This window comes from Silurus aristotelis, assembly GCF_946808225.1.
Source record: "Silurus aristotelis genome assembly, chromosome: 5".
In the NCBI taxonomy this organism is placed as follows: domain Eukaryota; kingdom Metazoa; phylum Chordata; class Actinopteri; order Siluriformes; family Siluridae; genus Silurus; species Silurus aristotelis.
Window position 1 is genome coordinate 7,194,415 of NC_139578.1, and position 17,265 is coordinate 7,211,679.

The following is a 17,265-nucleotide window of genomic DNA, read 5'->3' on the forward strand; positions in this document are numbered from 1 at the left end:
AGGTGTTAAACATGTATCATATTTACAGCATGTGATATATATGTAAGCATATGTACAGTGATTAAATATAAAGGCTATATCAGTGCAGAGACGTGTGGACATCATTCAGAGCCTTTGCTATGTTTCCACACGGACAGTTAATGAGGTGATACCAGAGAAAATGCACCTCTTAGTTATAGACATTTTACAGATTTGAATGATGTATTGTTTTTATCTGTACGATCATTAAAGACAGTAATTTAAGTTTGTGTCTCCATTATGAGGGAAAAACCCACAAAACGCCACCCAGAGGGTAAATTGTGAGAATCATGGCGGATTTTGGTGTTTGATTTGAGACTCAGAAATAAAACAAAAGTTTACTGATTAAAGATATTTTTATCTGGAGTTAATTTATTTATTTTATATCTAAGTAAAGAAAGAAAAAAAAATTTCGTGCCATTTAAAATAATTTTAATTTTGACGGCTAAATATATATATATATATATATATATATATATATATATATATATATATATATATATATATATATATATATATATATATATATATTTTTTTTTTTTTATACAAAACTAATTAAAAGTGTTGTTACCTAATGAATGTGTCCAGGCTGAAGATCCACATATAAAACACAAGCAGAGAAAAGATGATGATGATCAGGAATGTGTCTGTTCTCAGTCATGTTTAATCACTGACTTCCTCTGTCTCATCCACATTAACCCCAAACTTCTTACTGCCTTCTGTGGTGAGTGAGAGTCAGGACTTTATACACCAGTGGATTGAAAAAGATGCGCAGTAACAGGAAATCGGTTGTTCGGCTGAAAATTAAAAATATATATTTCACCAAATCAATGGATTAAAACTAAAGTAATGAGTCTGTTTTGAAAATGTAAGAAGTAAAAAGTACAGATATTTGTGTAAAAATGTAATGAGTAAAAGTAAAAATTTGTCTAAAAAATACTGATACCAGAAAAATCTACTTAAGTACAGTAACGAAGTATTTGTACTTCATTACTTCCCACCTCTGATAATAATTATATATAATGCTCCAAGTGTGAGGCGAAGACTAAATAAACTGGCGGTCCACCACTTAATACTTTAATTAGGGGGAAATCAGATTTTACTGTTCTGCATGTAAAAAGGATTGCATTCGGTTAACATGTGTACCGAACCGAAAGCCCTGTACCACAGAATTTTGGTACGAATACGTGCACGGTTACACCCCTAGTGCAAATAGTATAAAAATAGCTAATTTTTTTTAACCCTTAGCATTTCAGGACTATTTGGACTACAGGCAAACAAATGTCTTACTCTCTAGCACTCGTTATCTTCTGATTAGAGGTGGTCCAGAGGTGGGAAGTAACGGAGTACTTAAGTAGATTTTTCTGGTATCAGTACTTTACTCCACTATTTATTTTTCAGACAACTTTTTACTTTTACTCATTACATTTTTAAATTTTTTTTTAATATCTGTACTTTTTACTTCTTACATTTTTAAAACAGACTCGCTACTTTGGTTTTAATCCATTGATTTGGTGAAATATATATTTTTAATTTTCACGCGCTGATTTCAGCTGAACAACTGATTTCCTGTTACTGTGTGTCTTTTTCAATCCACTGGTGTATAAAGTCCTGACTCTCACTCTTTACGAAGATAAGAATCAGCAGGCAGAAGGCAGTAAGAGGTTTGGGGTTAATGTGGATGAGACAGAGGGAGTCAGTGATTAAACATGACTGAGAACAGACACATTCATCATCATCATCTTTTCTCTTTTCTATATGTGGATCTTCAGCCTGGATACATTCATTAGGTAACAAAATTTTTAATTGGTTTTGTATTCATATATATATATGGCTGTCAAAATTCAAATGATTGTAAACGGCACTAGATGTTATTAACGATATCAATTCAGCGCGCATTTCTGTTTGTACCATTTTTATAAAAAGTATAAATACATAAATAAAGAACTAAATATAAAAGAGGCGAAATTAAAACCTCCAGCAAAACATACACTTATTCACGACGTCCCTTTTTTTTACTTAGATATAAAAGAAATAAATAAACTCCACCGAAAAATATTTTTAATCAGTAAACTTTTGTTTTATTTTTGCACAAAGTCTCAAATCAAACACCAAATCCGCCATGTTGTACACAATTAATCCTCTGGGTGGCGTTTTGTGGGTTTTTCCCTCATAATGGCGACACGAACATAAATGACTGTGTTTACTGATCGTACAGATAAAAACAATACAACATTTAAATCTGTAAAATGTCTATAATTTTATATATATAAGCTTCCTGACTTGACTTGAAGAGGTGCAGTCTCTCCGGTATCACCTCAATAACTGTCCGTGTGGAAACATAGCAAAGGCTCTTAATGATGTCCACACATCTCTGCACTGTTATAGCCTTTATATTTAATCACTGTACATATGCTTACATATATATCACATGCTGTATATATGATACATGTTTATCTGCACTATTTGCACGATTGCTACTTTTTGCACTCCTGGTAGATGCCAAACTGCATTTCGTTGCTGTGTACCTGTACTGTACAATGACAATGTTCTATCTATCTATCTATCTATCTATCTATCTATCTATCTATCTGTCTGTCTGTCTGTCTGTCTGTCTGTCTGTCTGTCTGTCTGATATTAATATGATATGAAGTCTAGTTAACAGCTAAAACGGGGAGAAGTAATAACTACTTTTCACTTAAGTACATGTGAGAGCCAAGACTTCTTTACTTTCACTTAAGTATCACTGGACACCAGGCCTAAATACACTCTATCCAGATTCATTCACAGGTTTAGTCACAACTACAGGCATTTAAGTGTAGCCAAATTCTACCTACTGCCTTGTTTTTATGAAGCAGAACAACAGAGAGAAAACAACAGATGCTTAGGCTTAATACCATCATACCATCTCACCTCCAAAAATGTGGTTCCATCAGACATGGAGATCTTGAAAAGAGCGTAGACAGGAATGCAGATTACTGAGGACAGGGCCATGCAGAAGCCGATGACCAGAGACCAGTCTGGGTACACGTAATCATTGTAGGTAATAGGTTTGTACTGGATTACCGTGAAGATCAGGATGAACTGGACACAAAGATGACGGGAGAGTGTTAATGCTAGTTGAGAACATAGTTAAACTCTAGGGAATTTTTTTTTTTTACAAATGACACAAAAAAATGACTTTAAACATTTACTCCAAAATTCCACACTTACAGAGATAATGAGTGGAGAGATGAACCTCCAGCAGACCCTGAAGAACACAGGTGGAGGGAAACCCAGCATCATCTCCACATCCTTGAAGTAGTTTTTATGGCCTATCAGAGAGAAATAAAAACGCACTGAGCACCGCAGCCCTTTCCACACAATCAGCAGATAAATAGGACGTCGAGGTGGCTAACTTACCGTAAACATACATGATGCAGATGCACATGATGCACGAGATGATGACGAGAGAGAAGCTGGCAGCGTAGTTATCCATCAGAAGCAGCCAGTATATTCCCGCCTGCGACCACAAGAGGGCAATATAACATGAGGCACAGCATGGCTTACTGGCTTTTACAGTTTGTCTGAGTTGCTTTGAAGCATTTCTCAAGTCAAGTTTATTTCTATAGGGCTTTTCACAACAGACATTGTCTCAAAGCAGCTTTACAGAATTTGCCCTGATGAGCAAGCCATTGCGATTTCTCAGATCAGAGATGAAATGATAAAACTACTTGTTCAACCTCCACATCATGCAGTCACTTGTAAAACCATTTCTCGTTACCTTGAACAAATTGCGAATGCTTTGGTACCATTTTCGAATTGATTGTGTACAATTGAGTTTCTTACATTATCCACTGTTTATGTTGATCAAAATATATTATACTGGCTCTCACCTCAAAAGTTCTAAGTTGCTTTGGAGTGTTTTTTAAATCATCCTTAATATTTGCAAACCAGGTAAATGCTTTTCTCAAAACAATTTGTACAATTTGACATTGGATTTCTTGCCTGTACCTTTCCCAAAATCCTTATTTATCTCTCAAAAGAAAGTATTTGTATCAATGAACATCATATTGCTATCAGAATGACAAGTCCTTTTGTCACTGTTCAAACAAGATATTCAAAATGTTAAGTCATGTTATCAGTGTGAGTGCACAGTTTCAGTATTTCCAGATATAAACTACAGTTTGGATTACAGTGATTGAAAATTCACCATTTTGCATTCAGTTGCATCACTTCATTGCATAACTCACTGAATGCAAACGGGTTAAACCAGTTGTCAGAATCCATCAAGCTTAAATTTCTATTTAACACGTTTTTTTTCCAAATGTTTCCTGAATTGATGAATTGTGCACATTGTGTATGATATCAAGATCAACCAATTATCAACTAGTTCTCTAAAACAGGTCAAAAGTGAATCTCGTGAACCTTCGATCGGCGACAGACAGAGCAATCCACAGAATTACAATTTCAGAAAATGGATGCACAACCAGGAAACGAACAGACGCTATTACAGGAGGGTAAAATTGTGAATCAATTGCAATCATGTAAATGAATGTGTGCTGTTGAAATACATAGATGCCGTACAGGAGAAATTCAGCCTTGTGCATTTTCAATCCCTGTAATCCAAACTGTAGTTTATATCAGGAAATACTGAAACTGTGCACTCATACTGACAGCATGACCAAACAATTTGACTATTTTGTTTGTGAACAATGTCAAAAGGACTTTCAGATGGCAAAGATTTGTTTATTGACACAAATACTTACTTATTAATGCTGATTCGAAGAAAAGCTCCAAAGCAACTGAAAAAAACTGTAAGACTATTCAGGTGAAACCACTATAATATATTTTGATCAACATGAAATAATTAAGTGATAATGTCACAAAAAAGCAGACAATTGTGTAAAAATCAATTAAATGAATGTACCCAAACATTGGCAATTTGGTCAAAGCAACAGGAATTGCTTTTATGATTTTTACAAGTGACTTCATGATGTGTAGATAAATGTTCCGAAGCAACTGAGATAAAACTGTAACCCCCAAAACATCCAGGCATCAGTTTGTTACATACATTTACATTTACATTTGCACCATTTAGCAGACGCCCTTATCCAGAGCGACGTACAAACGTGCTTTGAGTCTCTAGCAAAGCAATGCATAAATCTTTGAATGCAAAATGGTTAAACCAACTGTCATAATCTATCAAGCTAATCTTTTTCACATTACTATTTAACTTTTTTTTTTTTTTTATATTTATATTTTGAATTTATAAATTGTGGAGATGAATCTTGAATGGCACTAATTAAGGGGCATCAAGATCAACCAATAATAAACTAGTTCTCTAAAATCGGTCAAAGGGTGAATCTCGTGAACCTTCAATTTGCAAGCATAAAGTATATAAACAGAGCAAAACTCAAAATGACAATTTCGAAAATGGATGAACAAATAGGAGATGAACAAACACTAGTACAGTACGGAATCCTGTCCGGTCTCTTGCAATCAATATCTCACATACAGCAATGTGTAAATTTAAATTGATATCTTCTATACAGATTTTGACGATCTCATTTTGCCTTTTTGCCAGAAATCCATTGTGTGGTTTCTGTGTGAACAAATTGTTTTAGGAAATGCATTTACCGGTTTGCAAATATTAGGTGATTCGAGAAATGCTCTAAACAACTAAACCCCCCCCTGTAATTATTAGGTGTGAGCACGACTCACCCGTGTGGTCAGTGGCACTCCCAAGAGAAACCCAAGGACGGCCACTCCGAGCGTGATGTAGGTTTTGTTGCGGATGATCCAGTCGGTGCCGATCTCGTCCACTACGGCTGTCACCAGCGTCTCCAGAAGACAGAACTGTCCAAACCCACACACAAAATTAGATGGTACTGCACTCTTCATACATTCCTTGCTTATGAATAAACAGTACAAAAGTGCATTACTGAATTCTTCATTCTGATTTTCTGCGGGTGTTTTTTTAAAGCGTGTTTGTTGAAACTACAGAAGCCAAGTTTACCTGTGTGCCGAGACCCAGCAGGATGAGCATGAAGAAGAAAAGCAGCGACCAGAGTGGTGAGATGGGCAGCAGCGTCAGGGCTTCTGGGTAGGCGACGAAAGCCAGGCCCGGGCCGTGATCAGCCACCTCGGACACGTCCACCCCCAGGTGCTGTGCCATGAAGCCCAGGATGGAGAAGATGACAAAGCCGGCGTACACGCTTGTTGCACAGTTCGTCACACTGATAATGATGCTGTCTCTGTTCAGCGAAATTTAAAAAGAAAGTGGATTTTATTTATGAGTTTGATTAATTTGATACACCTTAACCTAAAATTCAAATCATATGCATTCATATACATACAGTAAATGTGCTATAAAATGTCCTATAATAATTATTTACTGTATATACAATTTTATTGTGATTGTGGTTTGTTTAATAAGATAAACATTCCAGATTATACTGTAAGCAATCGTTTATAGATTTTGCTGGACAAAAGCAAAATCTAAAAGCAGGCAGGTAATATTTAATTGTATAAAAAACACCCAATATATCTAAATATGAATGTAAAGGGAATTATTTCACATCTTAATATTCGAGACAAAGGCCATTTCATTTCATATTCCTTTCATATTTTACAAAATGCTCTAAAATTTGAAGTCTTCAAGACAAGCTGTACCTGAAACAGTTGTTGTGAAATTTGTTATAGGAAGCCATGGTGATGAGTCCACCCCAGGCACAACCCAGAGAGTAGAAAATCTGAGAAGCAGCGTCACCCCACACCTACAGGACAACAAAACAGAAACTGTTTTATACTGGTACTGAATATAAACATTGCTGCTTCTCAATGTTAACCTGTGTTCAAGGTTGGTGGTGTGCTGACCTTGGCATCCAGAATTTTCTCCCACTGTGGAGTGAGGTAGTATTGGATTCCACTGATAGCACCATCTAACGTGATGCCTCGAATGAAGAGAATGGTCAGTACCACATAGGGGAAGGTTGCTGTAAAGTACACCACCTGAGAAACATCCAAAACATCAAAATTAGTACATTTACCCAATAAATGATTCTATTCTCTATTTTAGGGGCAGATTGTGGCCTGGATAAAAAAGCAGCAAAGAATTCCAGCGGCTTTCTCTAAGCATTTCGTACGGAAATGTAACAGAGGCTAGAGTCCATATGTCGGTCTTCCCATATTTTCGTTGATTTATTTTGATCATTAACCTTTGATATTTTTATATCTCCTCTCTACAGTCTGATTAATCAACTGCATAGAAGTATTTTCTTCATGCATTCATTTCAAGACAGGCATACAGTAGTAGCCAAAAATAATAATGTGAGTCCATTTAATGTCAAACAGATGAGGATGGGTTGCCATTTAAGTCTGTTTTTTCTTAAGGTTCCTTCCTTATAAGGAGTTTCAGGGAGTCTTTCTTTGCCATCACTGGCTTTCCTCATTAGGGAAATTTTTTTATGTATTTATGATGCTAAAATGTATATTTCTTTCTTTCGGCTTCTCCCGTTAGGGGGCGCCACAGCGGATCCTCAGCATGTTTGATTTGGCACATGTTTTTATGCTGGACACCCTTCCTAACGCAACCCCCCCCCCATTTATCCGGGCTTGGGACCGGCACTAAGAGTGGCTGGGGTTGGTTCCCTGACCGGGGATCGAACCCGGGCCGCAGCGCTGAGAGCGCCGCATCCTAACCACTAGACCACCAGGGAACCTGCTAAAATGTATATTTGTAATTGATTTATCACTGTAACACTTCTTTAGGACCATGTAGATAATCAAAAGCACTATACAAATCAGTGGTGTAAAGTATTTGAGAAAATGCACTTTGTTACTGTACTTAAGTATTTTTTTGGGCTATTTTCTTACTGAGTATCAAAGATTTAAGCAGCTTTTACTCTCTACTCAATTACATTTATGATTTAATATATGTACTTTTTACGCCACTCTATTTTAATTGACAATTACATTTACCAACGTTTTATCGTATTACATTCTGTTAACAATTGCATGCACCTCTGTTGAAGATGTCGTTAAGGTTCAACACTCCTCTACCTGCATCTGCTGCCTGTGAGCGACTTTTTAGCACTGCTGTTTTTATTTCCAAAAAGAGCGAGAATAAGTTTCAAAAACTTTGAGAACCAGCTTTTGTTGAAGTTTGAATAAAAATATTCTCCCCCTCTGAAACTGAGAGGTGCATCCAATCACAGTCAGCTCTGACTTTTTGTTTTTATTTTATCTAAAATTATTTACTTAAATGTACTTGTCCATTTAAGACCAATAGTTCTTTTACTTTGTGATATGATACTTTAAATTATATTTGTAAATTGAAGGTACCTTTTTGAAACGCTGCTTTACTACTTTGTCTTTTTTGTTTTTGACCGACTTGTTTAATCTTTGTTTCACTCTGACGTGTTGAAGAAGCTGTTGATCTGGTTAATGCTGTGTAGAAAACCTCACAAATTAACAGTTTTTTTGTTTTATTTAACATGTGTCTTGGTGTCTGGGTGCAGTATGACACAAAGCCACCACTTCACATGACCTATATACACCCTACATAGCCATGAACTCATCGTTAATGGTTAGGATATCTGTTGTCACCATTATGTCAATTTTAACCAATATTTCAAAAAAATCTTTGTAACTGAAAGAAAGTTTGTTTTCTCAATGTTCAGCATAATTTTCATAATGTTCAGTCATTTAAAATTTGCTTTAGTTTTATGTAGGGAGAACAGATGGAGAACAGTCTGGCTCACCTTGCCAGAGGACTTCACCCCACGGATAAGGCAAAGGAACACCACCACCCAAGAGACAGCCAGGCAGCCCAGGATGGGGAGACGCACTTCGCCAAAGTCCCCTATGCCGTCTGATATGTTCAGAACATAGTTCCTGAAAGGACATGACAAATTAATAATGAGTGTACATATTTCTGTAAAGCTGTTTTGTAAATTGTATAAACGCGTAATACGCGATTATTAAAGTATTGTAGATTTTATTTTCCACTGTAACAATTATATTTTTAATTATTCATTATTTTCATCAGTTATTATTAACAAAAACAAAAACATTTCTAGAAACATTTATTGGGAATCTTCCTAATGGAAGATTTCCTCGACTGGTTTCCTTGACTGGTACCACCTTCTCTCAGAATGAGAGGTAAGCACACTTCAAGGCTCTTCTCTGTTCTGGCCCCGAGGTGGTGGAATGAACTTCCCCTAGATGTCCGTACCGCAGAGGACGATTGAAGACCTTCCTCTTCCTGAAGCACTTTCCAAGTTTGCTTTGTAGAATTCAAGAGTTATATTTATATTAAGTTTGTAATCTTGCGTACCAGTGTAGATTTATTCATTGCTAGAGACTCAAAGCACTTTTGTACGTCGCTCTGGATAAAGGCGTCTGCTAAATGGCGCGAATGTAAATGTAAATGTAATGGCAGCGTCGGCTGACTAACATAAGGACATTAGCTTTATAAATGAATAGATATATTAGTTTTAATAAATGTCATTTTGTATATATACGGCTTCTAAAAAACAGCATACTCCTTACATTGATACAAAAGCAAGTCGCACAACTAAACAACTAAGAAACTAAAATTATTATGGCCAATATATTGACTAAGAAGATATACGCTCTCCTGCCTAATCTTTTGCTGTAGGTTTCCATTTACTGATAAAGCACCAATCACTCTGGACTGTGGGTTTAGTACACAGTGAAAAACAATCCAATATTTTGAAACCACTTATCAATCTGAACAAACCCTGCTCTCACGATGCTGGGACAGAACAACAGCAACAGAAACGTCTTTCATAGTACAATAACAAACACAACCGGTGGAGCTAGGCACAACCCATCTACAGGATGATTTAACACACACACACACACACACACACACACACACACCCCTCACTGTCAAAGCTCCCATTTTCCACACACTGACAGCAAAAAGTTGTATACAGAATGACTACACACATACACACATTCACGTGGGTGCACACGTACACACGCGCAAGCATCTGAAAAACATTATGCGCTGAACAAACGTATCTGTGAAGCCTAAATCCAAAACTTGCAGTGCATTTCCACAGCATAAGAAAACTGCAGAGACAGTACATTTCATACACTAATGAAAAACACAGTTTATCATAATAATTAGGGTGGTTCATTCATTTTTTGCACACACTGCAAGTTTAATTGTTACATGCAGGGCTGTTTTGGGTGCCTGAAGTGACATGGCAAAGAGAAAAAAAAACAAGCCCCATCATCTGGCACTTCACTAATTTTATGTCCATTCTTACATCAGTGGAAAAATCATCGTGGATCATTGCATTCCAGTGAGCTCGACCATGAACCAGGAATCATTGCATTCCTGGTTCATGGTTTTTATCAAGTCAATTAAATATCAGAAAACTTTGCTGTTGTAATGATGTGATGCTGCAGAAGCGAAGACATTTTATTTATCTTGTGTTTCATCTGTCCTTTCAACTGACTGGTTCCTTCTGCACCATGAGCATTGCAGATAGAAAGCTAAAGCAAAAATATAAATAAGCCAAAATAAAACATTTGGAATGTTAAAAACTTTTTTTTTGGAAAATAAACAAAGTGGAAGTTTAGTACTACAGTGGGGGAAATAATAGTTTGATCCACTGCTGGTTTTGTACATTTACCCCCTTACAAAGAAATGAACAGTCTAGAATTATTATGGTAGATTTATTTTAACGGAGTGAAACAGAAATAATAACGCAAATAAGACGCAAATAAATCCTGTCTTTTTAGTAAAGTACTCCTAATATCATCTCGCAATGTGTAAAACAGACACCAGTCACAGAATCAACCTCTTCCATTCAAACCTCTCCACCACCATGGGCAAGACCAAAGAGTTTTCAAAGGAAGTCAGGGACAAGATTATAGACCTGCACAAGGCCGAAATGGGCTACAAGACCATCATATTGTTGCCTCGGCCATATGTTTTTTAGTCATTGTCACACTGGAAGCCCCATCCCACCATCCATCTTCAGTGTTCTGGCTGAGGCCAGGAGGTTCTCATCCAAGATTCTACAGTGCATGGCCCCCGTTGTCTTCTTGTACCCTTAGCAAAGAAACAGTCCCAAAGCAGAATGTTTCCTTTGGATATTATGACTCTTTTTGTTAAAATAAACCTACCATAAAAATTCTAGACTGTTAATTTCTTTGTAAGGGGTAAACACAAAATCAGCAGGGAATCAAATAATTATTTCCCCCACTGTAACCAATATTTCTGTATTATATCTCGGGATGTTTTTAAGAATTCATCAATGGTATCAAGTGAGTTCTGCCAAAATAGCTTTTGCAGGCATAAAATATTATAATGGATGATGTGAGAAATGCATATTTACTGTATGTGCTTTTAACCTAAATTAAACCTACATTAGAATTATAATACATAAGAACAGATTTTTCTCTCAAAATATCTACTTAATTATTTTTAGGCATTATTTTATCTAAAGATGTTTAAACTGAGATCAGCTGGAGCTGCCTGGTGGAACTTATATAAGACATAGCAGTGAATACAGTGTATCTAGAACATATCTACTAGCAATCAGATGTTGAGAAGGAGGTATGGATGCAGCTATAGTAGGCCATAGAATAAAATAAAAAAATTAGAAAACAGTTTTAATACTGTATATTATATAAAACTACAAACTCATTGGTACTGTTCTAACCTCCAGTATTCCTCACTGGGACTCGTCCTCTTCGAGTGGCTGATCACCTCAGTAAGGCCTGACGCTACAGTAGCGGTGATATTAGCTAAGGTGCCGTTTGCTTGCGGTGTGCCCACTACGCCACTACAGTCAGGGGTGTTCCAGGGATTGTTGCAGTATGTCCATGGCAACAGATTGGTCATGGACATGAAAAAGTAGTAGATTGCGATGCAAATCACAACATTGTAATAGATGCCGATGTAAGTAGAGACCACCATCATTCCATAGCCGACACCTAAGAGGAAAAAAGTGCAAGAGCAGAATATAATTAAACCTGTTGACTTATGCTTTCATATCTGCTTTCATATTGCAACATTGAACATTTAACTTAAACTCCTCAAAATACTGTTTAGAAATATAAACAATATCAGGACCCTACTAATAGAAAATAGCACAGAACAAAGAGCAAATACGCGATGGAATGGAAAAATTATCATTTTGCTTCATACATTCTTTATTGTCTAGACTTTTATTTTAACTTGGTCATGTCAATGTAATCTATATGATCTGACTTTGTATGTTTGGCATTCCAACATTAAATACTTAGGTAGAAATCTTTTTCAAAATGTAGAATTTATAACCAAACAGAACTTGGTTAAAAGAAATGTTGAAATTTAGACTATAAACCATGGGCCCTACAATCAATCATTACTAAGTGACGTCTGGTTCTATATTTGACCTAAATGGTGCTATTTGGAGGCTCACCTTTGAACATGGGGCTGACCTTCCACACTCCCAGGCAGCCAAGTGATGTGAACTGACCAAAGGAGAGCTCCAAGAAAAACAGTGGGATGCCACAAAACACCAGCATGATAAAGTACGGGAACATGAAGGCGCCTAAGAAACACAACACACAGTAGTAAATCCCTTATTTATATTGTGATGTTTCATTGTTAAATAACAACTGAATTATATTGTGAGCTCATAAGAAGAAAAAACAATCCAGTATAACCCAACAAGGGGTTTCCTTTTCAGAAACAATTCTAAATTATAGGACCCTGTAAGTATTTGAAGAACCCTAAACTATACAAAATACCATTAAAACGCACACAAACACGTAGATTTTTGCTAATAAAACTTTCTTTCGGCTTCTCCCGTTAGGGGTCGCCACAGCGGATCCTCCGCACGTTTTTTGATTTGGCACATGTTTTACGCTGGATGCCCTTCCTAACGCAACCCTCCCCTATTTATCCGGGCTTGGGACCGGCACTAAGAGTGGCTGGGGATGGTTCCCTGACCGGGACCAGGAGAGCGCTGCATCTTAACCACTAGACCACCAGGGGACCACGTAGATTTTTGCTAATATTCAGCTAATAAACTAGACTAAAAACTAGTAGATGACGCAACAGAGTTATATGGTGAGCTAGATAGAAAACAACTAGCTAAAAACACTGATATAAAACAAACAAAATTTTTTTTTATATAATCAGGAAACATTGCATTTGCTCTTGTGGCAAAATGTCTATAATGTGTAGTGTTTTTACTTTTTCTGGTTGTTGAATCTACTGGTTAATGACTTATTCAAAATGATTTGCCTGGTATCATAATTTGCTTCATGTGTATTTTGAAGTAGCATAGGACAGAATACAAACAGGAGCATTCACAGTCAAACTTGAAATTTGCTAGATGTGCTAGAATATTTGGGAGAATATTTGGAGACAGAGCTTAAAAATGAGTTTATTAGAGGGACTGCGCAGGTAGGATGGAGGCAAGGTCAGAGAGAATCGATTGAGATGTTTTGGTCATGTGAAGAGGAGGAGGGACATGGGGTATATCGTCATAAGAAGGCTGAGGATGGAGCCGCCAGGCGGGAGGAACAGAGGACGGCCAAGGATGTGGTGAGGAAAGACGGTTGCAGGTTGTTGGTTTAAAAAAGACAGATGTAGAGGACAGAGTGATTCCCCTAATGGGAGAAGCCCAAAGAAGAAGAAGAAGAAGAAGAAGAGAAGAAGTAGAGGTCTAAATCAGTGGCTGATCTTTCAGTGGAAGAAGAATCAATACTACTTGTCACTATTCCAACATGCACAAGGATAACCAGTAAGTGAACTGATGCTATGACTGATGACTGGGCAACTGTTCAACACGTGTGAAATTGATCTGATTCATTATTCCTTACATAAGATGATTAAAGATAGGATATTTTTTTTTACAGACAATACAGATTGGTTTTTGAACAGTACAAATTCAATACAGACAATACAGATTAGCTGATACATTATAAGGGAAAAACAACATACTCACCTCCGCCATTCCTGTAACAGAGGTAGGGGAACCTCCAGACATTGCCAAGCCCCACTGCGTAGCCTACACTAGTCAGGACAAACTCAATCTGGTTCCCCCAGTTTCCTCGTCGAGAATTCTCATCCTTTTTCACTTGTTCTCCTGGAACCGCTCCATTCTAAACCACAAGCACACAGAAAGACACGGGGTCAAACATTTATTTAAAAAAGGAGAATACTCGTGGTTAACGCATTAAATTGCATTTAGTACAGTATTTAAACACACACAAATTTCTCACAAATATTTGCATATTATCAGCTTTCAAATCATGACGATCGATCTCTGTGAATATTACATGACCTCTGTTCCTTGACAGCATGTGAGCAAGGAGTGCAAATGATGTGAACCAAAATCACTGCTGTCTCCACAAAACTACCCTTTGGTCTTGTCAGCTCATTTCCTCCATCTGTTCCTGTCAGATGGTTGTTAGCGTGACCTCTAAAATGACCACTAGAGAGACACGATGAGAGTGTCTTGCCACAATCACAGTAGGAGTGGAACTCACAGTCAGTCTGCTTACACAACTGTCTGGGCTTTTTAAGATCCCATAAACAATAGAGGCAGAACAGTCAATATAAAAAAATAAATAAACTGGTCATAGAGAACACAGTGAATGGACTCAATACATTGTATGATAATTATATAAATAACTAGCTCAGATAATTTTTTTTTGCATGAAGACATTCTCTTTTTGTCCACTCTTTCAAATATCTAGCATCTTATTTCAGCAGCTCTACAACTACTAGGTCAGTTGTTGGTCATCAGAACAACAAAGCTCTCAAACAAAAAGTGTCATGCTTGGTTCATTAACTGCAGCTGGACAAGTTAAGGCTGGAATCACTTTGTTATTGTATTTAAACATTAGAGTTTCTACAGTATAATTGGTTCTGTATAGATGTATGAATTGGACCATTTTGAGCCTTATAGCCCCTATAAAACATTTGTTAGTAAGTTAGTACAGTATAACATTAGTATTCTCAATAACCTGTACACATATTATTTGCCTAGAGGACAAATAGCCTCATACCTCTTTAAATATCTTTCGAAATGAAACTAGCAGGAATTGATCAGATCAGAGATGTGTTGTTGTTGTTTTTTTTTGCTGCTTGATTTACTAGGTTTGAAATTTTGTCATTTTGCCATGTCTGAATTTGTTCCCTATTTACTGTACAGCCAATTGTGTAATTTCGAAATTGTTGGTGGATACATTTTAGTTGCCTAAATAATTAAACATATAATACAGATTACTGTAAACTGTGGACTGTACATAGAACTTTCTTTTGGCTGATATTTACCTGTAAGAATGAATTTAAAAGCAGCCAACATGTTGAAAGAAAATGGTGGATCATGACCTTGCTTTTCTTATATTTTAAGTATTAACTCCTACTGTTTTTTTATTTTTATTTTTAAAGTTTTTTTCAAGCTTTTGCATTAGCTTAATTCATTAGTTATCTTGTATCGAGTAGGGCTGCAGTGTAGTATGAGCACTTGTATTGCAGACTGGTGTCTCCATAACTGCTGCAGTAAATAGTTTATTTCTACAATTCATGTTCAATCACCATTCATCTTCAGTGACTGCTCAACTTAACTTAATTATTATGTACAACTCTGAGCAGCAGGGTTTATGGAATCTTTTTTCTTGTACTGCTGTAGCTTCTTTTGGTTAAACATTAAAATTTTTATTCTAATCCCAAGTGAGATTCACATGCACCTGAGCCAAATAGCTGATGGCAGTACAGGCCTGATGAAATGCCTTGTGTGTGGAAACAGCTGCGACACTTCAGAAATGTGTACTGTCTACAATTCCTCTAAAATGCATACAACTTTTCCTAATATTACATACCTACATGCAATAGCCCTTTCTTTTAAAGCACCCACTTTTAAAATGTTCTTTTTTTTTGTCTTAATTGACATCAATCATTATAAAATATGTCCATATCGAAGTTGTTTTGTCTTGTCTGTTGATTTGCACAGAAACATACAGAATAACAGGTTTTCAACACATAGCATCACCTGGTTGGCATATCCCTTATTGCTGTTTCTACAGTACAGAGTGCTCCATACAGAACTGCCTATATAGTTAACAGTTAATTCATTTATTCATTCATAGAGCTCCAGTAAGCACTTTAGTCTGATAGATCTGGAATCTTGAAACGCTCTAAATAGGACTTTATTCATGTCTTCATTTGTTCAAAACATGAATTTGTTTCCTTTTGATGAAATGCAAACAAATTTTTATTTCCCAAAAAAAATACAGAACAGAAAACTAAGAGAATGTATGTAACCATGGTTCCCTGAGCGAAAGAAACACTGCATCAACAACGCTTTGGGAATGAGTGTATAATACCGCCAGACTGACCAGTTCCTGCCTAGTGTGTAAGAGCACAGCTTGGTCGAAGAACAGAGGGGCCAGAGGATCAAGCCTTAGATGCCGCCACACTCCAAGTTGAGTGGGCGACCAGAGGACTCATAGTAGGATTAAATAGCATCCACAATTCATCTGCTAAGCATCTGCTTGTTCGCAGCAAGACCTTTCCTCGGAGGGCCATAGCAGATGAACAGTTGCTCAGACTTTCTCAACATACTTGTTCAGGCCAAGAGACCTTTCATGACTGTATCTCCCATGAGGAAAGCATCCATCTCCGGCATGTAGGGCTCGCCACATGACCTTGATTGTATGTAGTGGAGGGATCACAATGGCCTCCTTCCTCAGGAGAGTGTCTACTTCCTGTTCCATGACCAGAGCCTTATCTGATCCCACAAGGGTGGAACACGCACCGCTGAATGGTGGCGGATGAGACCCGAACTGAATCGTATATTCTCTGTCTACAGTACACCAGTACACAGGACCCACAGGTAGTCTTTTAAGGATATCAGTCCCTCAAAACTGACCTCTGGTAAGCCTAGAGCCGGAGCTACATGCTGGTGCAGCTCTAGGGGCCTCCTAGGAAACCAAGGAGCGTACTCATTGGGGTTGGCCGTGACCTGAAGCACTAAGCGTGGCAGGGACCAGCTCCCTGGGGGTGCCAGGGCGTGGTGGGCACCGTATAATTAGGAGCACAGCGCACCCTTCTGGCAAAATCACCAGAACATTCTGTGTCAGGATCATTTGGCCAAAGCCCTCTTATTGAAAATTATCCTCAAATCTGTAATTTCTCGGGGCTTTAGCCCAGAGCATCGCACAAGGTCCCTAGTCGCGACGCTCTATTTCTGAACCGCTGAAATACTGGCGACTGCTCCT

At 37.3% G+C, this 17,265-nt stretch overlaps 1 protein-coding gene across 1 annotated transcript in view; it reads right to left on the minus strand.

Annotated features, from left to right (window-relative positions):
- The window catches only part of slc6a9 (solute carrier family 6 member 9), a 38,767-nt gene that overhangs the window by 8,465 nt on the left and 13,037 nt on the right, over window positions 1-17,265 (minus strand). Inside the window, exons 2-12 of the mRNA XM_083541743.1 lie at window positions 13,986-14,142; window positions 12,450-12,581; window positions 11,706-11,979; window positions 8,763-8,895; window positions 6,877-7,011; window positions 6,673-6,776; window positions 6,017-6,254; window positions 5,722-5,856; window positions 3,421-3,520; window positions 3,232-3,332; window positions 2,932-3,102 (exon numbers count right to left, since the gene is read on the minus strand). Coding sequence (XP_083397869.1) covers window positions 2,932-3,102; window positions 3,232-3,332; window positions 3,421-3,520; window positions 5,722-5,856; window positions 6,017-6,254; window positions 6,673-6,776; window positions 6,877-7,011; window positions 8,763-8,895; window positions 11,706-11,979; window positions 12,450-12,581; window positions 13,986-14,142 — 1,680 coding nt within the window. The remainder of the gene's footprint in view (window positions 1-2,931; window positions 3,103-3,231; window positions 3,333-3,420; window positions 3,521-5,721; window positions 5,857-6,016; window positions 6,255-6,672; window positions 6,777-6,876; window positions 7,012-8,762; window positions 8,896-11,705; window positions 11,980-12,449; window positions 12,582-13,985; window positions 14,143-17,265) is intronic.